The sequence below is a fragment of the Centrocercus urophasianus genome, unplaced genomic scaffold (genome assembly GCF_019232065.1).
Source record: "Centrocercus urophasianus isolate 14NV4802_14NV808 unplaced genomic scaffold, USGS_Curo_1.0 seq_5, whole genome shotgun sequence".
Taxonomy (NCBI): domain Eukaryota; kingdom Metazoa; phylum Chordata; class Aves; order Galliformes; family Phasianidae; genus Centrocercus; species Centrocercus urophasianus.
In genome coordinates this window covers 5,924,566-5,949,882 of record NW_024885088.1, presented here as the reverse complement: position 1 = coordinate 5,949,882, position 25,317 = coordinate 5,924,566, and the positions used below count along the sequence as shown (strand labels likewise).

General features: G+C 39.5%; 1 protein-coding gene across 1 annotated transcript in view; it reads right to left on the bottom strand.

Annotated features, from left to right (window-relative positions):
- Positions 1 to 22,057, bottom strand: part of ATXN10 (ataxin 10) — a 93,847-nt gene extending 71,790 nt beyond the window's left edge. Inside the window, exons 1-3 of the mRNA XM_042834889.1 lie at positions 21,927 to 22,057; positions 15,160 to 15,351; positions 11,987 to 12,069 (exon numbers count right to left, since the gene is read on the bottom strand). Of these exons, the coding sequence (XP_042690823.1) occupies positions 11,987 to 12,069; positions 15,160 to 15,351; positions 21,927 to 22,057 (406 nt within the window). The remainder of the gene's footprint in view (positions 1 to 11,986; positions 12,070 to 15,159; positions 15,352 to 21,926) is intronic.
- Positions 22,058 to 25,317: the final 3,260 nt, after the last annotated feature.

Genomic DNA, 25,317 nt, shown 5'->3' with positions numbered 1-25,317 from the left:
CAGTTTCAAACAGAACATTCATACAGAACTTGCAAAATCTTATTAAATATAGTAATGGGGCTTTATCTTCTAGTGTTTTAATTGCATTATTTTTTAATTTTAGAAAGAAACAATCACAGGTATGTTCATTTCTGTAGCAAATTAGCTATTAAAGTCTAAAGGCACAGTAAATGCGAATCCTGTTACAATCCCTGAAGCAGCAAAAAAACATGCTTGAGATTACTCTCCTATGTAAAGTGCATAAGTGCTTGCAGACTGCCAAACTGCTTTAATAAGCTTCTTAGACACATCAGGATACAAAATTCTTCTTTTTTCTTTTTTTTTCTTTTTTTTTGAGTCAGCCCAAAAAGTTGAACCTTAATCTAATGTCTCTTTAAAGAGCTTGCTCCAGCAAAATCAGCAAGTTTGAAGTACTGGGGAGTCTGAACCCGGACTTAAACCACGCCAGGAAACAAAAAAAACCAAACCAACAACCAACGAAAAGGACTGGCCACCCAGTGTGCGTTATTCATGGTATCTAATCATATGACACGCTGCTACTACTACATGATACCTTGCACAGGTCTAAAAAGTAGGAAATGATTAACATCTAAAATACTAACCAAGATTACAAGCAATCTTGCTTCAATTATTTAGTGTTACCATAAGTTATTTTGATAGCATGCTGCAGATGTTAAAGCAAACTTTCCATTCAAGTGCTTTGCATTTCTTTAGAAAAGTTCAATGATCTTTTTCTGTAAATCTGTGAAAAGGTTATCAGAATTTTTCTGCCTTGGACAATTTATATCTGGGTAATAATGTGTCATGGTCGTCATGGTCCGTTTGTAACAGGCAGAGATCAAATACACTTACATTTGGTATATTTAGTTCCATATCCACTTTATTATACAGCAATGGTTTTGGTGCCCACGTTTTGGGGCACTGCCATTGTTACATACATTTAAAGGTTGCTTGTTTTCTCTAATCTCCTTGTTGTGTTTCCTTCCATATCACACATTATTAAGTATGCAGAATGGAATAAAGGGAAAGAATTTGATATAATCTGGCACAAATCTTGTCACTTTTCCTTTCTGCACTGGCAGCATTCCCTAGAATTCTCACTGAGAAGAAAAAGACAGTCATGCAAAATTGCTCTGCCAGCCCAAAGCTGTTAACAAAAAGGATGCAGCAGAATGAAAAGGAATCTTATAGCTTACGTCTGGAAAGCCACAGTTACAGACAGATGCACTCTTTGTCCCATCAGAGCCATGCTAAATAACTTCAAAATGGAAGCTGTGACATGATACTGACAATCAAGAGATTGGGTACGATGCCCAAAAGGCTAACTTTTACATAATTTTTACTGTTTGGATTTTACTGTTTGGATTTTGATTCAAACCAGAAACAATTTACGCAAATAGACGTGGGTGTCTCACATTGTTCTTTCTTCCATGGAACCTTTTCTAGCTCCTTTCCATTCTCCCTCCATCTTCACTTTCCCAGCAGGAAGAACTACAGCACTCTTGGATGTCTGTGGAAGACTCTTAAAAAAGGGCACTTCCTCTTAGTACGAGTGAAAACTTCTATGTTATGTTTCAGATGCTCTGCCTCCAGGAAGCTGTCTGCATTAAATGACTTGTTTATCCTGTTCTCCCTATCTTGATCTTACCATCTTGAAGTCCCAGCCTACAAAAACAAAAATTGACATGAAAAACTACATAAATCTGGCCATATCCTGTAATAGCACAAATGTATCCTTTATCTCTTCTGCTTCTCCTTCATTACAGCCACAAGACAGAAAAGAAGCTGTGGCCTGCACTAGGCCATCATTGCAAATAACCTCAGGATCTATAGGGACAGTAAACAATTGGCACACCCTTCTTTCCTGTTCCAATGCATAGCAGTAAATTAGGAGATAAAGACTAGTTCCTCCTTCTGCCTTTGATGCAGAGGGCAGCTACTAACACAGGCATCAAGCAGCAGTTGTGAGGTCAGACCATCAGGATTACAATGGTACTGCTCATGCCAGAGCTGCCCATGCAGCTGCTGATTCGGCATACAGCATCAGAGCAGAGTAAAACCACAGTCCTTCCAACAAAAGAAGGAGACAGCAAAAACATTTTCCATCTACAATACCAAAACTATTTCTTTTTACACACCTTTACCTTTACAGTCAACCAATAGTCATCACTTTACATCTACAGATATTTCTATAGGTTTTGACTCACATCTACTTCTGCCTTGCCTCCTCATGAGTCTTGCTGACACACTTGCTGGTAGGGTGGAGGATAGTAAAGAGGAAGGAAGGAAGGAAATGGCTTACAAAACACTGTGTTTAAAGGTCCACAGAAACACAGACATTGGTTGAGACTTGAAATGAACAGCAAAGTAACCAGAAACCATTCTAATTAAATAGACATCAGCAAACTCCCATTTCCTTTGCGCTTCAAGTGGATATCATTCCACATAATAAAACCACTATGCATGTGTCATAAATCAGCAACATCTTGGCAGGCTGCACCAGAAAGCCTCCAAATTGAAGGAGCAAGAAATAAAGAAAAAAAAAAAAAAAGAACACCAAAAAAGAAGCAACCAAACAAAGAATCAGTAATAAACACTGCCTAAAAGCAGTATCAGCAACTAGAAAGGGGAACTTTGCAAGATTGCCCATCAATCTACTTACTGTTGCAATTTAAGGATATCAGCTCAGGTTGGTCTTTCTTAGAGGAAGAAGAATGATCCATAGAGAATCTGAAACAGCCACTGTCTCAGTCTATCAGTACACCAATTAAAAAGAATTTCCACAAACAACATGGAATGGACAGTTTTGATCATCAGTACAATGAATACCACACTGTTGGAAGGCACTAATGCTTCTGTTACTGCTATAAAGTCTGGTTTCAATTCCATTTACTTCAACTGTCTCAGAAAGGTGAGCTTTCCTAGCCAGGATCTGGATTACAGCCCACTGTAAATAAAACAATTTAGCTTAGCACTGCTTAAACCAGTCGATCACCACAGAAGCAAGCAGGGAATCAAGCCCAAGACAGAAAAGGAAAAAAAAAAAAAAAAGAAAGGAAATCAGGATCAGAACTTGGAAAAGGTTGGATGGCTGGGGTTTCTTTTTGGAGTTGGGAGGTTTGTTTGGTTTTCTTTTGGTTAAATATGAGGGGAGTGAGTGTAACAATATTCCACAGCATTATCAAAGGACAAGTACAGCAAGCTGGAGTTTACTATATTCAGAAACAGGATCCAACAACTACTGTGGTATCACAGGTCAAGAAATGATGATTCAGGCCCTCCTCAAGCTTCTATTTTCATGTTCAAAGCTCCATTCTGCCCCTCTTCCTTTTTTATCATTGAGAAAATGATGCATTTAAATAGCATCCTTTATCCTAAACTTGTCATTATTACCTGGATTTTAACTTGCTCACCTCAAACCTCATTCCACTCCAGATGTTATGAAATAAGGGAAAGAAATTAAGACACATGCAAAGTTTCCATATTAATATTAGAAGTCACAGGCAAGCTATATGCATGAACACAGATGTATCAGGCTGAAAACGATAATGCTATCACTCACCCAAAGTGACAGCATTTGCGAACTTATCATAATTTTGACTTGTCTTAAGCCAGGTTCGGGTCTTTCCCTTCTGCGGACAGCTGAAGGAGGTGTAAAAACTGGCTCCCCATTTTGTAGTTCATTTAAAAAAAGTCAGCGAACAAGGACTTGAACCAAAGCTCACCCAAGTCAGAGTGCCTCCACTGCCTTTAAAGATTTTGGACCAAATCGTGAAGACAGAGACCCTTCTCATCCAGCAAAGGTGATATCAAGGTGACATATGAAGAGTGAAGCTTGCAGGAACATCATCTTCTTTGCAGATGTTCCAAAGACAGACACTTCATTATGAAGCCATGAAAATATTCACCAAAAGACACAGCACAGAGAGCAGCTCTAAAATTAAAACTATGATATAGACATGACTGAAGATTTTTGAGTTTTGTTTTTCTGTTTCTTTGGTAAATTACCATCAGCCAACACCAAGAACACTTACATCCTCCCTATACCATTAACTAAGCATAGGACCCTATACTTGCTTGCTAGCATAGATGTTTCTGGGAGACATTCACAGCCACCTTTCAAAGGCACTCAAACTCACAGAAGCTTAAGAAAAAAAAAGCAAACCAAAACAAAAAAACCAAATGATACCAAGAGAACAAAGAAATTGCTCAAAACTTTCCTCTTTGGTGAAGTAGTAAAATGCTACGTGCTATAATAATTAGGGGATCGCAAAACTCTAAAAACACAGGATTTTTAAAAGCTATGGAAACATGAGACTAAAATCCCAACACAAGTGCAAATAGCAGTTTACATCTACCAGACAGCATATCAACTGATTGTTAGGGCACATACTCTGCAAATTCACAAAGACCATGAACATCCCAATATTATTTTTACCAATTGGAAACACACAAAGGCCAAAAACAACACCAATAACTCAAATAAAAAACTCATGCTTATGTTTACATAAAAGTTTGATGAGTATAATATATTCGTCACACTCCCGCAATTATTCCCTGAAAATACTATAAATATTATTTTGACAATGTAATTATAGTTTTTACTTTAACAGTGGCAGCAAAGTACTGGCACCAGTCCCCTACACAAAAAGCCTAGACAGATAAAGCAAAGATCGCACATGGAAACTGGCAACTGTTGAGATCAGGGCCGCCCCTTATTTATACGACTAAAAAAGCCTATTTAAGTTAGTGCCTGGTTTATTTAGTTTTGCTAAGACTAAGCAAAAGGATACCTCAAATAAAAATAAATAAATAAATAAATAAACAAAAATGAAGATGAAGATACTTAAATCCTCTTTTCCTCTGAGTAACTAATGTATGCTTCCTTCATGGTGCTTGTTGGGAATTAACCTCATGGACTGTGAATCCATTCAGGAATCTCTCTTTCCCGCTTCCTCTCCCTTGAAAGAAAAGCTAGCATGAATATGTACTCAATGTGATAAGAGACGGTATTTTTGATCCTGCATGACGAGTAAAATGGCTCAAGCTTTATAAGAATTTACTCTCATTCCATGTAAATCAGCATACATCTGACTTGCACAACAAATTTGCAATATATTAATTCAGAATATTTACTCAAAGAAAAAAAAAGGACCAAAAAAACCCACAACCCAAGAAACAGCACGCATATATAGTTTGCTTCCTCCTCTGGAGATAAATATAGATAGAACTGATGTGGGAAGAGAGGAAGGATTAACTTTAAAAAGGACAAGCCAGTTGGTTTAAATTTAGTAGCCACTGTGTTATATAATCTCCAGGATATAACTAGGAAGTTGCATCTTCTCCAGCTGTAGTTACCTTACAATCAAATCCATACAACCAAGTCAGTGTGAAGATACTTGCTTTTCAAACAACAAGAAAAGAAATGGTCTTGGCTTATAGGCAATAAAATTTAACAATGGTTTCCCAAATGCACTGTCCAGTAAAATTTTACTGCTCTATCACACTTTCCAGGCATGTTTTAAAAATATTTATTTTTCATATACAATATAAAATGCAAACAGGAAATGAAATCATTCAGTGCAATGTGTTTAAAGAAATACAAAAAAAAGCAGTGAAAAGCAGAATGCAAATTTTTAAAGCAGGAAATAAAACAGAAACAATACTAGCATTTGGTAAAGAATATTTAGGCTCCATATATGACCACTCCAGTTCTTTCTCCTGTTAAAATACTGTTGTGGTTTAACCCAGCAGCAACTCAGTACCACACAGCCGTTCACTTGCTCCCCCCCAGTGGGATGAAGGAGAGAATTGGAAACAGAATAGGACCACCACCACGGCCGCCAGCAACGCGAGGTCTCGCCCCCTGCTGACCGACTCCTTGCAACCCCTGTGCAGCAGCCACCCCGCTTCCATCCCCGCAGTGCTGCTGCGGCCATTGCCTTGTTTAGGGGAACAAAATAACTAAATACGTGAAACACGTGAGTAAAAATGGATAAAAATCTAAGAGAAGTTAAAGATAAAGGAATATCTATTTAAAAATTTAGAAAGGAAAATCAATTCAGTATCCATCACCAGGTTTGAGAACGCAGCCTTCCACCCTCAGAATCAATCAGTCTCTGCTTTCCAAAGCAGTTCCAAATTACAAATAGCTGAATGCAGACTGAGGAAAAGGTCAGATAAAAAAAAAACATTTCATGCTTACTTTCACTGCAAGAGAGAACAGAACTGAAAAGTTTCTCTCTCCTTGCCTTTCTTAAGGAAGTAGAAATCCCCGATATCAATTCATTTTCATTTTCAGGAAGTTTTGCAAAGATAACTCAAGGCGTAAAGATCACAACCAACCCAAAAGGCAGCAGTGAGTGAAGAGAAATTGTTTTTTGCTTTTCGTTAATTAAAAGAGAATACATGATGATAGAAGATCATGTCCAAATCAGTTGGAACACTGAAAGAACATCGACTGAAGGTGAACCCTAAAAATTATAAATGCTGAGGTAGAGGGGAAAAAAAACAACTGAAAAAAAAAAAACAACAATCAAGCAACCCTCCCCCCCCACACACAGACTTTTTGGATTCAGCAAGTTCTCTATCTGAACAACACTGCAGGCCTTCTCCTCTTCTGCCCAAGGAGGTTGTGGATCCCTGGAGGCATCCAAGGCCAGGCTGGATATGGCTCTGGGCAGCCTGGTCTGGTGGTTAGTGACCCTACAAATAGCAGGGGGGTTGAAACTAGATGATCATTGTGGTCCTTTTTAACTCAGGCTGCTCTGCGATTCAAGATAAGACATGCTTTATTTCCCCAAAAACCTTCCTTCAGAAGAAGCAGTGTGAACAAGTGTCAGACAATTTATAGTCATGTTGCTAAACAGTCTACCAGAAAATGCTCATATTACTATAATCAGCGCAGTATGAAAATCCTACCTACAGTTATACTTCAACACTGTCTTTAAAAGAATGTTTCAAGTGCTGTTTTGAATACGCTAACTGTAGCAGCTTAACTATATCTGAGTGCTTTACAGAGAATTGGAAGCAAAGTCAAATTCCTATTCAAGGATCCAAGCTTATTATCCACTACAATTTTGCCACCATTTCTGGCACGACGTTATGATGAGCAAATAGTTTAAAACCCCATGCAGCAGCTTGCACATCTGGACATTGACTCTGACAGAGTACCCATGACACTGACATTTGTTGTTAACAGTCTCCTATTAAGTCATTTTTATGTAGCTTTTCCTGGTTGGTGTAAACCCATAAGAACTTTGATGCATGAGGACGGCATAACAATAATAGTTCTGCTTCTAGGTTTAAAGCTTGCTCAAGTATCACCAGCAGCCTGGAGCTGAGGAACATCAGTGTAAAGCTTGGAGCACCTCCCTCAGGCACACACAGTGCAGTACCTCTCAGTAGCTGACACAGTTGCACTCAGGTCTGCTTTAAAGTACAATCAGCTCATTCAGAGAACCTGCACAACAAACTGTTCCTCACAGAGCACTTATCAGGCATTCAGTGCCTTTTCATCCAAGAGCACAGCAAAGTATACTGGTGGATAAATACTTTTCAGCAATTATGTTGGAATTCAGAGCACATTCTTCAGCATCTGCAATATTTTGAAGCGGTGAAAGGCTTGAGATCTATTTACAAACAAGATTAAAGCACCTTCTGTCCAAAACGTAAAAAAAAAAAGTAGTCAGTGAAAGGATCAGACTAATGAACATCAGCTTGCTTTAGAACAGGCCAGCCCTCATTGTAATTTATCAAGTAGAAACAAAACTATTTTTTCCCCAGAATTCAGAGATGAATCCTACATCCAGTTTCCACTGTGGAATCTGAAAGTCTATCATCCTAACAAGGTTAAATGTAACTTTTCACAGGTCTCCTAAATTTGTTGGAAAGCTTTAAGATTTTCCATAGGAAAAAGGGGAAAAAAATCCCAAAACCGAACCAAGACACACACTATCACATGCAGATTTTCTATTTGGGCTTTTGACAAGGATATTTCCTATGTCTGCTGCAATCCCTAACATACTGAACTACTTCTCAGTTCTTAGGAGATCTAGATCTGCTTCAAGTTCAGTTAAAGTTCATCCAGCAGCTTCATCTGCTCCTCTGGCAAGTGTTCTTGGTCTTTGTACCCACAGCAGAAAAAAGATGTTGTACTGGCTATTTTTTTTTTAATTAAAAAAAAAAAAAAAAAAAAAAAAAAAAAAAAAAAAGAAAGAAAAAGGATGTAGAGAGAGTACTAACAAAATTCCACTATTCTTATATTTTGCAGATTCACATTTTCTTCACTAGACCGTTAGTAAAAATTTGAATAAGTTATCTGTTTATTGGAAGATCATGATTTTCTCTGCTTGATTAGGAACTTTGCTCTCCAAAGGAGGAGGGAGTAGTAAGAAAACAGCACATTTACAACTACGTGGAACTCACTGATATAGATCAGTCTTGATTCTGCATGGAAGGGCTACAAATCATTAAACAGTTGTTCAGCATCACTGTTCAGCAAGCCCCAGCACTCACCTGAATGTTGGCTTTCACCAACACTTCTTAAAGGAGGTCCCCTTCTCCACAAGCTACAAGATATTAATTGATGGAGGGAAATTGCCACTATGTATTTTACGGAAATACAAGAGAAATAAGAGAAATACAAGAGAAATAAGTAGAGTGCAGTTAGAACTAAGAAGAAGGGAAGAAAGAATAGAGGAATAGAGGAAGAGCAGGGACAAACAGCTATTTGAAAGCAACACTGTAACTGGAAGGCCTAAAAATGTTCTCCTAGTGTACATATTAGAAAGAAAATAATTGTTAAAGGGATGGCTGGCTTGCAGGTGGGGTAGGACTATCTTTATGTGCCATATGTAGGAATTAACTCGCTATTTTTAAACTCTCTAAAGTCTTAGAGAGCTATTCCAGGACAGGCATACTAACTCACCTCCAGCTTTTCTTGTCCACTGCCTTAGTAGAATAACATGTACTCAAAACAACAGCTTTTTCTGCAGCTTATTGGAATTTATCTTTTTACTGAAGATGAACAGTGAGAAATGCTGAAAATTTGCAGTAGAGTTGTTTCAGTAAATGTAATGAAGTGAGGACCCAGACAAGCATAAAAACTATTTATACGGTTACTTCTCCTTGCAGAAAAGATGCAAAGAAATCTTGGTTTTGGTCACACTGCTTCCCATGCATCTTTTTTTTGCTTCTATCATTAATACATCATTAGAACAGTAGCTCTTCTCTCCCTTGAAAACCACCACACTGACTACAGTGCTGGCCCAGGTATATATACTTTTTTTTTTTTTTTTTTTTTTTAAATCCATTACAAATTGTAAGTGCATTGAACTTTCATACAAAACTTACCACATCTTTCTGAGACTTAATAAACACGGACAGATTTGAGAGTGAAAACAAATCACAGATCAGATTAAAAGATTTTCTCAGATTGAACCAAAATCTTCAATTTATTTTCTTCATAAGTTCAATAAAGTTGAAAGTTCAACTGTCTTTTTATCTTACAGAGAGATGGTTCAGGAAAACCTTGAGAAAGGCATGAACTGAAACATTACATAGTGTTGTTCTCCCTGCAATACAGTATTACCTTTTTATCTTTGTATTTTACGTAGACTGTTGCTATAGAAGCAACAAGAAGGTATTTAAAATACCTTAAGGGCATAAAAAAGCATTTAAGTATAATCATCAGATTCAAGCACCAATTTAAAGGGGGAAGCAGGACATATCCAAACAAAGAACTTGAAATATTCTCCTTAACAACATATAAGGGCTGCTCTGAAAGTAATTCCTCGTGTTTTATTACATTAGCCCAGTATGTCAGAGGTGGATGTTGGCAGTGTGACAGTAGGAGTTGAACCTTCCCACCAAAACTTTATTACATTTTGTTGCTGTGCAGATGGCAGCAGAAGGGCAATCTGACAAATTGGTGTCTGATGTGGAAGGGTGTACGAAGCACCAAAGTTCACGAAATAACTCAGCAAGGAGCTCTGCAGAGACAGTGTCCTGGTAGACAGTAGATGGTCCATAAGTCAGCCCTTGAGGCTACAAAGGCCAACAGTATCCTGGGATGAATTAAAGAGTGCTCCCAGCAGGTCAAGGGAGGTGACCCTCCCACTCTAATCTGCCCTAGTGAGTCCACACTTGGAATATTGTGTCCAGCTCCAAGCTTCTAATTTCAAAAATGACAAGGATATCCTTGAAAGAGTCCATCAGAGGGCCACAAAAAATGATTAGGGGTCTGGAACATCTCCTGTACAAGGAAAGGCTGAGAAACCTGGAGCTGTTCAGCCCAAATAAGAGAAGGCTGAGAGAGGATCTTATAAGTGCTTATAAATATCTGAAGTGTGGTAATCAAGTTGATGGGGGTGGACACTTCTCAATGGTGTGCAGCAATAGAGCAAGAGGCAATGGGCAGAAACTGGAATATCAGAATTTCCTCATTAACACTAGGAAGAACTAGTGTAAGAGTTACAGAGCACTGAAACAGGGTGCCCTGCAAGGTTGTGGAGTCTCCTTCTCTGGAGATACTCAAGACCCATCTGGACATTTTTCCTGACCTGCTGTAGGGAACCTCCTTTAGCAGGAACTCTGGACCCCACGAACTCCTGAAGTACCTTCCAAACCCTATAATTCCATCATTAACAATATGCACTTGTCCTTATTTTTTTTTTTAATGGTATTTTTTCAGTCTCTCTAGGCTGAGAAATGTCTTAAAAGTCATTCCTGCATGCTGTCAGTTTCTCCTCCTAACAACCATTGAGCAAGCCTTCATGGGATTTAGTCTTTGTGCTCCCACACTGAAGACCTGTGCTAGCATCACTGATCTTTTTCTAGAAGGATTCCAGCAGTGGATGAAGATATGAACATGGTTCATGCACATCTTTACATGCCCCAATGGCTTCATTTTGAGCCAAATACAGTATCAGAAGGAAAAGCAGTATCCTTGATTCTTCCAGTTTCATGAAGGTGTTTGAAAATAAGTTACCAAATGACAGTAGTTTCATTTGCTTTCACAAGAATTATAGAAAAGCAGCAACAGGAACTCAGTAAAAACTTATTTCAAGCAAAAGAACTGAAAAGAAATAAAAGCAGCAAGAGAAACAAAACATTCTCTATTCCCTGCAACCACAGACAATAAAGAGTGAGGTCCACTGCCCTGTATCAAGTTCCACACACACACAGAATGTGAAGAAAATTACTGAAAATGCCTTAATTTTTGGTTAAAAGGAATTTGGTAAAGATCAGTCGTAATAACTGGCATTAAACAGGAAGAATACTCAAGACAGATTTCCTCTTCACTATTTGAAGGAGTGAAAAAGAAAAAAAAACAACTTCATTTGCTAAAGACATGTGAACAGTACTCAAATCAGTACGCAGTTCCTGGCAGCTATTACTCCAGCCAACAAACAAGAACAATATATGAAAAATATTAAAAGTTAACAAAAAACCCTCACAGACAAGATTTGTTTATCAGAATAATTTATTTCAACGGCTTTCAAAATAATGGGAGCGTTCCTTCATCTCAGTATGTTCACAGATCAAATAAAGAGACAGCAAAACAGCAGAACATATTTTGAAGGGAAAAAAAAAAAAAAAAAAAAAAAAAAAAAAAAAAAAAAAAAAAAAAAGGAAAGAAAAGAAAAGAAAAGGGGTAGAACAGGGGAAAAAGGCAGTGAGGAAAAAAAACGAAGCTAAGATTTTTTCCAAGTAGCATAACAGAAGGCCCACAGTTCTTAACTTTTTAAATCAACTTTTGGAACACCAACTAGGCAGAGTTACCTTTGCCCTTCTATCCCACCATTCACATCAAGTTAGAAAGAAAGGAGAACAGAATTAGCATGTTGCAGTTCCAGAAACAATTAACTTTGTGTACCAAAAAAAAAAATAAAAAAAATCAAGAAGGTGACATCATACATCACATGAGTTCCCACATAAAAAATACAGTGCAGACAATACATTTTAAAAAAATCCACATCCTTACCAATCAGTAATGGTTCTTCTTTGACCTGTATTCCATCAAGCAAATTGATCAAATGGACAGAGGTAGTGATGAGACCCAAGTTCCTATTATGAAATTGGGGGAAAAAAATATCTTGTATTAAACACTCCCAAATAAAGCAAAAAGCCTTTTCACTTCAGCTAATAGCATGCCTTCAATGTTTTCAGAAAGCCTGAAATAAGTTGTTTCTCTTACTGTTTCTGACTAACAGCCATACTAATGCCATTAGAAGGAGAAGGAACAGATATACATTTTGTTTCAGACTTCAACAGTTGGACATTCAGCACCTTGGTTTAGCATTAAATGGGGAGGTTGGTGGCCCTGCATGTGGCAGGGGGGTTGGAGATTCATGATCCTTGAGGTCCCTTCCAACCCTGGCCATTCTGTGATTCTGTGAAACAAAATATTATCGCAGTATTGATTTATGCATTTCCTTGTCCTAGATTGTCACAAAATGAAGTTAGTGCAAAACAACTATTTCCCTTCCTCTCCTATTAAATAAAGAGGATGATGAAGTCACATATGTGCTACACGGCATATATAAAACTGCAGACATTCCAAACATTAAGAAGTTTCCCAAGAAATAGAAGGAAGGAAAGGAGAAAGGAACGAGGGAAGGAAAAGAATGAGAGAAAGAGCAAAAGCAAGCAATTCTGTGATCTTGTGCATCTCTGTACCCTTTCCCAGTTCTTAACACTTCTTTATGCCTTGCAAACACTAAACAGACATTAGAAAATAATATCTAGAAAGCAATGAGTTTTTACATTGTTATAGCAGCAACTTTCAAGAAAATCCACATAATATTCATTTACTGGTTGCGCTGTGGGACCAGCAAGCAACCAAGTTACATATTATCTCTCACTAAGACATATTCTAATAATACCTGGTGGAGGGAAGGTTCAAAGTATTCTTCGCAAGAAGCAAAGAAGATGAAGCAGTCATTCATTCTCGTTCTAATAATACGTCAGGGTGACAGTAAATATGCACTAATTTACAGTCTATCAGAAGTGAAGTTGGCATCAAAAATGCCAAAATAATTGTATAATTATTTCGCCCAAAATCAGCAATCTTGAAAGCAGACAATATATGTACCAGGATATGAATGGAACAGGGGTTAAAAACCAAAACCCAGTAAGTCAAAGAATACATTATAAACAGATGAAGTTCACCTTTCAACTCAATTGCAGTTTAAGTAGTTCAGCTGTTTGAGAAGAGATCAGCTAAAATCAGCTGAGTGGCTGAAACCTTGTAATGCCATTTATGTTAAATCTCCACACCCAAGCACAAGTTACTGCAAAAATATCACATCATTGCAGATGAACATTAATTATTTTTCTTCTGCAGAGGTTTCTTAGACAAACACATTATCTTCCTGATTATGTTCTAACACCGAAAAGAAACCAGAGATGCATTTATAAATAGATAATACACATGTATGTTTTAATAAATTTTATACATTTCCCATTTGTTCAGACCCCAAATTTCTTCATGGCATGCAGAACAGAAGCTGGAAGGAACAACATTTCATATTCCCCAGTAGCTTCAAAGTTATTAAACAACCCATGTGTTTACAATCATTGCATTCTACCCTATAAAGAAACAGTTCTGATTTTGGTAGAAAAATATATATATATTTTTTTTAAATACCTGAAAATTGAACACTTAAAAAAAAAAAAAAAAAAATCAAAGACATAACTTCTCTTCTTCTCACAGCTTTTTATCATTCAAGATTTTTAATTCCTAAATAAATTGCGCATTTGTAACTGATTAAAAATCAACACAAACATGACTCGTACAAAGACAGCTCAAAGCACCTACTGGAGGGCATAAAACGTCATGTTGCTACAGAGCAAAACCAGCACCCTCTACAAGGAACCACAATTATTAGCACCCAGCTTTCTATGCTGTCTTATAGCAACGCTATAATAATATAGTAACACTATAATAACTATCATCCCAAGGGTAAGCATACAGCACAAGCATAAGCTGTGCAGAGCACATTAAGAAGCAGGTTCAATACCTGAATTCCATTAGAAAAAAAAACATTAGACCCATTAGTAGGTAATATTTTATCATGCTGCCAAGAGGGATAATTCTACCAACTCCCAGTCATGCAATTCTCTTCCCTTCCTTTTGTCAAGCTGAATAATTAAGAAGCTACAAGAAGTAACAAACAAGGAAACCCAGGCTTCTTGAACAGTCACTCAGCAAAAAATAATAAATAAGTTTTCTGTCAAATCATTTTCTTGACCCCAACATAATTACAAGTGCTAGCAATGTCAAGAAAACAACATTTAGGAGCCTGACTGAGTTAAGTAGTTAACTTATTCTAAAACCAATGACTTCTACAAAAAGCCCTGCAACTTTTGTGCTATTAACAAAAATTCTGCGCAGCACAGGAGTTGAACTTTGTCCCAGGCCCTATTTTATTTAGTTCAATAAAGTTTGAGAAGTCCCAAGAAACCAAATTTTAAGATTGTATTTCAATTCTTGAAGAATTAACAACTTTGAAATAGGTCTGGTTTTCAGTTAGGGGTTTTTGTTTGGATTGGCTGGATCTGGAGTTACTTTTAAACAGCAGGGTAGACTACCAGGTTTTCTGTTACAACTGCTAGCTCTATCCCAAGCATCTCTTCAGTGTCATAACAGGTTAAAAAAAAGCCTAAATAACTTAATGAGCCTGATTTAACATACATATCAGAGTTGAAATGCACTAAACTAAATATATCTATACATGCTATCTAGATAGTATACTCTGCCAGGACTGCTAAGCAGATCTATATGTACTTTAAGGAAAAATACTGATCTTGTAACTGTCAAGGCTGTTTACTTATTCATTATATTATTAAAAAAAAAAAAAAAAAGTCTAATTCCACAGTCAAACTTAGAAAAGGCTTGTACAATTTTCATAATAAACCTATATTAAGAACACAAACTGTAATTTCCTTATATCATTCATCAATGCCCCAAACTCTGACCTACAGACAGGCCAGCTATTTTTGCTACTTGCATACATCATTTCAAGTGACCGAATCAAAAAGGAAATAGCAGTTAATAAATCAACACAGCAGTGTAAAGCAAGAATCTCTGTATAAAACCACACAAACACCAGAAGATTATAATTTTGTATGAGTTAAAATGGATCAAAACTGTACCTCATGACATGTTGATTCTTGGCACACTGAACACAGGCATTCCTCAGACATCTGAAACATTCTGCTATGAGCACCAGACAGGTGTCTACATCCAGTGGTTCAGAGGAATCTTTACAGGCCTGTTCAATTTCATTTGAAGCTCTCATCAGGATTTCCAGGAGATCCCGGAATAGACTTTCTTCTGCCATTTCTCTGAAATAAATAAATTTGTGGTAAATCACAAAATAAATAAATAGATAGATAGATAAATAAAGCTCAGTTAACAAGATGGCTCGTATCAGGCCAGTTATACTTATTTTTACCCCTAAGATCTTTCAGCAACAATCTGAAACTGTCCTTAGCATACAAGATCCCTGAAGCAGAAAGCGCAAAATATGTGCATACAATCATCCCACCAGTCTTTTCAGGAAAAGAGCTGTGAGGGAGTTATGTCCTGCCTTGATGTTCCATACAGCTTTCCAACACCACCTCAGAACATTTAAATAAATAAATAAAAAGTCTACTAAATACATATTAACACACGTGTTAGGCCCCAACCTAGCTGGCCTTGAGCACCTTGCTTCTCTGGGCAACCTGTTCCAGTGCCTCAAGCCTTCAAAGTAGAGAGTTTCCTCCTTGTATCTAACCTAAGTTTCCCCTCTTTTAGTCTAAAGCTATTCCCCCTTGCCCCTTTCCATCATTACCCAATTGCATAAAAAGTTAGTCTTCCTTCTGTTCATTTGCTCCCTTTACATACTCAAAGGCTACAGTGAGGTCCCCCCTGAGCTATGTCTTCTCCAGGCTGAACATGCCCAACTCCCTCAGCCTGTCTTCATAAGCAAGGCACTCCAGCCCTCTGATCATCTTCATGTTCTTCATGTCCTTCAAACCCACTCCACATCTTTATTGTTCAAGCCTGGGGCTCCAGCACACATTAGTTCAGATGAGACCTCATGAGGGCAGCGCAAAGGGGGACAATCACCTCTCTCTACCCGCTGGCCACCCCTCTTTTGATGCAGCCCAGGATTCTGTTGGTATTCCAAAGTTACAAGAGCACCTTGCCAACTCATGTCAAGATTTTCATCCACCAGAATCTTCAAGTCCTTCCCTGCAGGTCTGCTCTCAATGAATTCTCCTTCCAGTCTAACTTCTGTCTGGGATTACGCTGAGTAAAGTGCAGCATCTTTGTTGAATCTCATCAGAATCACTTTTCAGGCCTGCCCAGGTCTCTTTGGATGGCATTCCCTCCTTCTGTTTTTATCAACTGCACTACTCCGCTTAGTGTCATCAGCAAGCCAGCAGAGGGCGCTTTCTATTTCACTATCTAGGTTATGAATAAAGATGTTGAAGAGTACAGGACACAAGACAGACCCCTGGGGAACACCACTCATCATCAGTCTCCACTGCTTTCACTGCCTTTTTATCCCTCAGATTAACCAGCAGGTCCTTGCTCAGCCATGCCCATTTCCTGCCTCCTCTTACACTGAGGGATGGAGGGCTCCTGTACTCTCAGAAAGATATCCTTAAACAGGTGCCAGCTCTAAGTCATTCCTTTGCCCTGAGACAGTTTCCAAGGGGATCTCATCCAATAATTCCTTACAAAACCATAACTTCACTCCTCTGAAGTTCTGACCTCACGTTAACCCCAAGCCTATATTCCTTGAGTTCACAAACTCAATCGTACGATGGCTGCTGCAGCCCAGCCCGACTCCTGTCTCAAGTTCTATGATGAACTTATCTGCACTGGTGAGCACAGGGTCTAAAAGCTCTTCACTTTGGACTGTCCAATACCTGGACCAAGAAGTTATCCTCAGTCCCCCTTTCTCCCTTCAAATCTAGGTTAGATCTCTGTTAATCAGCCCAGCCAGCTTGCTGCCCAGAATATTCATGCCTGATGCGGTCAGTTGTGTCCCACCTGATGCCAACACACTGTGGTATCTCAAAGGTGTATCTGTGATGAAGCCCAAAGCTCTGAGCATGGCACCAGCCCCTCAACCAATCACTCACCTATCTTCCCTCTTCTCAGGTCCTAATCTCCAACTGGGAGGATAGAGAATGCAACCTTGAACATCTTTCCAAAGGACATAAAGATCCTCTTTAATATTTTGTAATCTCTTTATTGCAGCCTTATATGAATGAATTGAATGAATATATATGAATTATATGAATGAAATAGCAAAAATGGGCAGCAGTCCTTCACCTTTACCATGCCCAGTAGCAGCTTAATATCATGAACGATGGCGCCCAGCAGACAGGAAACCTCCCTAGAGAATCTGCGCGGATAGCAAACAGGTCCACACCTCCTCAGCCACTCCCCTAAGGGCTGTGGGATACTGGCAGCTCCCAGCAGCTCACTCCTCACCTTGGGGGCTCCTCAGTTCCAAGAGGAGTACACCATGATCCCTCACTGTGGGACACAACACACCTGCACCAGAGCTAATCGTCTCAGCAGTCCACTCTGCCTTCTTTATCAGACAAATACACCAGTACTGTAAGTAAAAGAACAGTGCAAAATCCCAAACACAGAAATAATTATGCAAATTGACCAGAAAGATGTTGGGCACGGTACAGCACTTTCGTTCAGCAGATTCCCAGGACCAACATGCACATTTGCAGATCTATCACACACACATGCACAACATTTCCCAAGCGCAGCTATTCACACACACTGCCCTGATTTTATGTTCAAGGTGAGGCCAATGCATTAAAACTACTAATACACCATGCTAAGAAAAGAAGCAACACCATTGAGTGTTTATTGAACATTCCTGTACAGTACCATGAATTTCTTCATGCAAAACTTCTGACTAGATTAAAGAAAGAAAGGGAAATACAGATGCAACTTCCCTGAAGCATAAGCAGACTTGTAGCATATTTAAGATCAAACAGGTAGGTTCTAAGCTATTAGATGCAAAATTAAGAAATAAGTCTCGAGAAAGTAAGACACAATGGTAAGTAATACCAAACGTAAGTAATACACATAAAACCTCTTCCAAAAGAGCATTGAAAGTTCTTGGTCAAACAAGATGATATAGCACTACCTGTGCTCCCCCAAATATCCAAATATATGCACAACTAACAGGGCTACCCATTCTTTACCAAAAGTGATCACTCTTCCATAAATCAAACCACTATAAACATAGTTAAATTAATAAAGCATGAGATTATAGATCTTCAGGAAATACGATTTTATGCTAATACCTCATAGTAGATCAAGGCCAATACACTAACATTATTTCCAGCTACTTAATAGACACAAAAGAAAAAAACAACACACCATCAGTGAGAATTATCTATAGGGGAGAGAAAAACTACGTTTTCCAGAGGAATAAAATGAAGGGAAATAAACGGAGTGACAAGAAAGAACAAAAGACCTGGTCCTCACTCATAAATAAAAGAGTAGAGCGCATATAACCTGAAAGCAGGTCTGGAATTTGGTTTTAAAAAACAAGAAAAGACATTCACAGGATTCAAACCTTCCACCTGCAGTAAGTGCTACAGCTCCTGCCATTTCAACACAGATATGCATGCCAAAGAAACATTAAGTGGCCAACATGCCACCATGCATGTGGCAAACGTATGCAGACACAAGCTACATTCTAGCAAAGGATAACCCACTAGGCCCTGTCTTCTCTATTGAGAAAGCATGTTTTCTCTGTAAAGATGACACACAGACATTATTCTATCACAGGAAACCTCTCAGTCTGATTCTATGGTTGCAGTTTGCCTTACATATGTGTATGCCATGTGTTGATATCACTTCAAATGGTCCTTTCCACAGTCAACTTCAAAATGAAAAAAATCAGTGGTCAGTGCAAGACATGCGCTAGCATACAACATTCAATTATTTTAATTGAAAAAACAGACTTACAAAAAGGTAAAGCAAAAAAAGCTGCAAGGACTTCTGTGCATGTTCTAGCATCTCTATTGCTCTTGAAAGAACACCTTAAAGTAATTCTGATTCTGGAAAAGTTCCTATTCCACTCTTGTTAGAGTAATACAGCAGAATGATAGTCTGAAGCAGACACTGGATCGCAAAGATATCAAGCTCCTGTGAAAACTTCCCTGAAGCTCAGAGAGGAAAATATCATTCAATGAATATAGTAAGAGATTAGATGTTCCAGTAAAACACGACAACTAAATTTCTGCCTAACTTATGAGAGTAAAGGTGGCATACACAAGGAAGTGCCTGACTTCACCGTAAACACAGAAGTAGATGTGGACTTCCACATATCAGCAAGGAGAGACAGCCCTTCAAGACTCATACATTACGAAAGAAATCAAGTCAGATGTTTCTGTGAAGAAGTCAAATCTCTTTCTACAACAGAAATGAAAAACTTTGTGAACACACAGAAGTTCTCCTGAACAAAGAAGTAATGATTTAAAAGCTGTTCAGTAAAGCAGATAATAACTATATAAAATATGACTCTCGCACTTAAACTTTCATACATCATTGCAATTTGAGTGTGTGCTACAAATACATTTTAATTAAAATCATCTCCATGGACATAAAACTCAATTTTCAAACTAGCGTGGAGAGCAGAAAATGTTTAGCTAACATTAAAGAATGTTAAAAATGTTTTCAAAAAGTTTTTTTGTTTGTTTGTTTTTAAAGTATTCCTCTTTCCAGATCTTTCTTGCCAAAAGATTTTCGTAAAGATATAAGCAGCAGCTACGAACATTTAAAATGTATTTTTCAAAAGGAAAATATTTCCCTTTCATAACATTTTCTTAATCTTTTACTAGGAAAAATTAGCATTACTTTAGGAAAAATTAGCATTACTCTACGAAATTAGCAATAAGTCCTTTTAGTAGCTTCTATTTGAAAAGATACCTTTCATGATAAACATGCCTTGAAATTCATTCAGAACAATCCGTCAGTATTCCAGAAACTTCTTCCTGCATTTTATTCCTTAAGCCAGATCTTCACAGTTCACTACTGCCACTTGTTTTCAGCATCAAACAAAACACGCTGCAGGAACACCAAAAGAAGCAGAAGCAAAGGGTACAGCAGCCCAGCCTTCAGAGATAAACAATTTCTTGTTATGCCAAAACAACACATTCAAACTCACTTATCCATGCCAAAAGAAAGATTACTGTCACTCCTTGTATGACCTAAGTGCTTGATTGTTAAAAAAAGAAACCACACAGGATGGCATCCTATCAAACACAGATTTATAAACATTAATGCAACTGTTCAAAAGACCAGACCTTCAAAAAAATCATGCTACTTGTTGGGATTTTTACTTTATGTTTTAGGAACTTATACATCTCATGCACTGCAGTACTTATCTTCCTGGGAGTACAGCATTGCTTGGAACAGTATAAAGCTACTTTCTTCCATGTGTAAATTAGGAACAAATCAATTCTTTTCCTCAAAGGCACTTGAAGTCTCAATTGAAACATGTGGGAAACTTGAGTTGAGCTACACTCCACATAACTGAGTTATTTTAGGCCTATTTTGCTAATCTTATTTGCTTCTGAATTACAGAACACTACCATTCCCTTTTTACGTTTGTTAACATAAGCACTGCAGATTTATCAATTGCATAATGACAAAATAATTATCAATGAATGTCACAAGTTAAATATCAAGTGCTCACTGGGTTATTTCTTCTGGTTCAATAGCACCAAGGAACATTAACTTTCATGGCTGGCCAACTCTGGAAGTTGCTCTCCTGTTCATTCTGTCATGTCCTATGGGCTGTAAACCCACACTACACCCTCTCCCTTTTGGAAGAATTATGCTCTCTTCCACTTCCCCATCTATACACAAAGAACACTGGTTACTGTGGGGATATCTGCTCCCCTGTCCAAGCTGGTTTCAGAAACGTCAGGGACGGAGGCAAGAAAGAGAATGCTTTAGTGTGTAAATCTAATGTTTGCTCAGGTCCTTCGGCCTCCCAAGAGAAAAAAGAAAGCCAGAAAGATTTCTCCTATACACAGAAGGGAGTGCTTCAGAGAATATCCCTCCAAACTTCAAAATGTTGGTTTAATTAGCCATAACAGAACTGGGAGTTAATAACAAGATAACTTTATGCGAAGATCAAACTTCCTAGATGTTACAATCTTCTACTGTTACAAGGACAGAGCTACTGTTACAAGGACAGAGAACCAGCTTCCCATCAACCTACCCTGTCTCCTACTCTCCAAGAAAAACGAAAGCTGAACCACTGCATATCCAAAGCACCCTGATGCAGCCAGCAGCATTAGGTGGTGCTGCAGAGATCCACCTCTGACCTTACAGAACAAGGATGCTCCACATCAGCTGCTTGCTTTCTTCAGTAACTGTATGTTCTGTTCTTCATGTCTTTAACTTACTGAGACTAATCCCCCCTTCCTCTCACTCATTCTCTACTGCCCAGCACGGACAAACCACTCCCATCCCCAAGGCTTTGCTCGGACTGCAGCAACACAGCGAGAAACCACCACGTGTGCTCGTTATACACATGAACTCACTTCTTGCCTAGCAGGGAAAACGCTGCCACCTGTCCCGTACCCATAAGAGGTCACCCCATTGGTCCCCACCCCACAAGTGACCTCCGGGCCTTCCCAGGTAAGCCACAGCTTTAACAACAGGAATAAGTGACGCTAAGCCACCGGTGGCCACTTTCCAAGGCCTCCTTAGCAATACCTCCAGCAGAGGCGAGCGCCTAGAGCTCACGACCGAACATCGCGGCAGACAACAAACATCGCTCGCAGCCGCGGGGACCACCCAGGCCCGGCGGCACGGCCGGAGCTCCCTCCCCCGGCGCACGTGGCCACAGGCGGGCCCTCCTCCACGCTACCTGGGCTGCGCCTCCCGGAACAGACCCGTCAGCGCCCGCACGCTCTCCAGGCAGGCCGACGGCTCGGCCGCCATGAATCGCTTCAGTCGCTCCGCCGCCTCAGGCAGCGCTCCCGCTTTCTCCGCCGCCATCGCGTGCCCCGGCGCGGCCCAGCTCCGCCCCCGCCGCGCGGAAATGGCGGCGGCCCGGCCCCGGCAGCGGGCTGTGTGAGCGGGCGGGCGTGCTGCGCGTTGTGTGGCACCCGGAGCTGCTCAAGGCCCGCGTTGCTGAAGGGATGCTGGTTTTTCCTCCGTTCGCCGCTTTCTGCGTTTTCTGTCTGTAGCGGTGTCTGCTGCTGGCCCATGGGGTAAAGCAGTCATTCTGGGCCATGCTCTGCAAACATTGCCTTTTCCTCAGAAATGCCCTTGACAAGCTGGCTGTAGGGATATCTTCCCGTTCAGTTTCTGTTCGCCGGCCCTCAGGACCATCTTGTGGCTTTCTGCACAGCCTGAAAGGCGAATGCTTGCCATGTGCCACCCAAGCATTTCCCAAATGTTTTCCTCCCTCTCTTCCTATATACTTTCACACATGCCTGCCTCCAAACGGTCCAAACAGGTAAAATACTGTGTGTTCTAAATATATATACAAAATATATTTACACTGGGATTAGAATTAAAGTTATCAGTGAATAAAATCATAGAATTGCTCAGGTTGGAAAAGATCTTAAAGATCATCGAGTCCAACCACAACTTAACCAAACTGTCTTCTAAGAGTACTAAGCCAGTGGTACAAGGCAGACAGAGCACAAGGCCCACCCCTCAAAACTAGAGCCCCACCTCCAATATCACATCGCCTCCAGAAATTCCTAGCATCTTAGTTTTTGAATATTTGGCCTTGCAACTTTAAAATATACCACAGTACTTTCAAATGTCAGAAGAAAGAAAAACATAAACACAAATAATCAAAGTCATGAGTAACTGGAGCATATTCAGCTATTATATATGTATCTTTATTATACAAACACAGTCTGTTGTAGCAACAACTGATTCTCTCCATTTTGGAATGATAAATGAGGCATACTTTGCCAGCGATTTCACTTAGTAGAAGGGGATTCCAGTTTCATTTCAAAGCCCAGAAGAGCTACAAAATATTCCATCTTCCCTCTCCACCTTCTTTAGACCTATTAAAGTTTACCCTTGTCTTAGTTTAACCATGAGGGCCAGTAAATAGGATAACTGTTTGTAGCCACGTACCACAGAAGGCCTCAGTAGACAGGAACCAAACTTAGTTCACCAGACATGTTACAAGGAATTCAAAAATAATGCTTCCGAAAGAAAGCGTGATACAAAAAAGCACAAAAACACAGGTTATCTGTTTCCCACCATTCACATCTGGTGGTGGATGGAGCTTGAGTTTGCAGCAGATAATGAGTAGTGTTACCCAGGTGTCAGTGTTGGGGCCTCTCCCATTCAGTATCTTTGTTGATGACCTGGGTGAGGGCATTGAGCACCCTCAGTAAGTTTGCAGATATCACCAAGTTGAGAGAAAGTGTTCATCCACCTGGGAGTAGGAAGGGCCTATAGAAGGATCTAGATAGGCTGGATTGCTAGGCTGGGGCCAATGGGATGAGGTTCAATGTCACAATCAGAAAGGTCAGCATTAGTGGAAGGGTGATACAGAAATGTAGTAGCAAAGGGACTAGCACAAATAGAATGGGATTACAAAGGAAAAGTGCTCACCTGACACCAGAGATCAAGGCTTGCAAGGGAAAACCACAAGAGAGAGATTTCCAACAACAGATCCTTCCTGAGTGGCAGTCAGCCCTTAAATGGGGTCTAAAAGAGGTTCAGCCAGGCTCCACACCTTCTAGTCACACAGTTGAATTGCCTTTGTCTGTGCTCCCAGGGAAGACTGGGCCCTTTCCTCAGGTTCAGGCCGTGACTCAATAATTACCATACATTCAACAAGACCAGTGCCAGGTCCTGTGCTTTGGCCACAGCAACCCCAGACAACTCTACAAGCTTGAGGCAGTCTGGTTGGAAGACTGTATGGAAGAAATGGACCTGGGGCTATTGATTGACACTCAGCTGAACATGAGCCAGCAGTGTGTTTAGGTGGCCTAGAAGGCCAGTGACATCCTGGCTTTATCAGAAATAGTTTAGCCAGCAGAAGCAGGGAGATGATTATCCCTCTGTATTCAACTCTGGTGAGGCTGCACCTCAAGTACTGTGTTCAGATTTGGGCACCTCCCTACAAGAAAAACATCAAGGCTCTGGAGCGTGTCCAGAGACAGGCAACAAAGCTGGTGAGGAGTCTGGAGCACAAGTCTTATGGCTGAGGGAACTGGGATTGTTCAGTCTGGAGAAGAGGAGGCTCAGGGGAGCCCTTACTGCTCTCTACAACTACCTAAGAAAAGGTGGGGTTCGGCCTCTTCTCCAATGTAACCAGTGATAGGACTAAAGGGAATGGCCTTAATTTGCAACTGGGGAGATTCCATTTGGATGAAAGAAAAAATTGCCAAAAGAATGGTCAGGCACTGGAATGGGCTGCCCAGGGAGGTGGTTGAGTCACCATTCCTGGAAGTATTCAAGAAACATTTAGGTGTTGTACTGAGGGACACAGTTTCAAGGGGAGGTATTGGTGCTGAGTGGATTTTGGAGGTCTTTTCCAACCTTGATTCTATGATTCTACACTGTTAGGAAAGGGGCACATTTTGGCCAGCAGTCCAGTTCTATTCACTATCATTGCCTTTCACTTGCCATTTTGCCTGTCTTTTACAAAACATGTATCTTGTAAGCATCAAATCTTTGTTCATCCCTTATAAACATTTCTTTTCAGGGATTCTTTTTCGATGACATTTGATGTTTTAATGTGAAAGTTAACCAGCTTTTATTCCATTAAGTATGAAGGTTTATAGTGACTGATGAATTACATTGCCAAGTATTGTAGCTCAAATATCTGAGAATACCAACTAGACATAGAAGTCCTAAGCATTAAGATGGGGAATTTCTCTAACAAGAGTTCAGATTGCCTGTTTTGTCAAATGCTTCCACAATCAGTATTATTGATTATTACTTGTGGATCCATGTGAAAATAGTCTTGCCTATGTATTTGATCTCTTTTGAGGTTGTAGTAATTTTTATGACATTACTCACAGATGTTATTTCTTGAACTCACCTTTACTACTGTGTTTCACACTTCATTTTTTTTTAAATTTATTTCTAGCCTCTAACAGCTAAGTCACGTAATATTTCATTTATTTTCAGTTTCTGAGACCAAAACTGATCAGTGGTGTTTTAAGTTTAGTTCTGAACTACTGAATTGAGCAAAAGGAGACCAAAGTAATCATTTAGGATCTTTCCATTGTTTTCTATTTGTTTTTATTAGGAAGGTATGTAGCAGCTATATTACA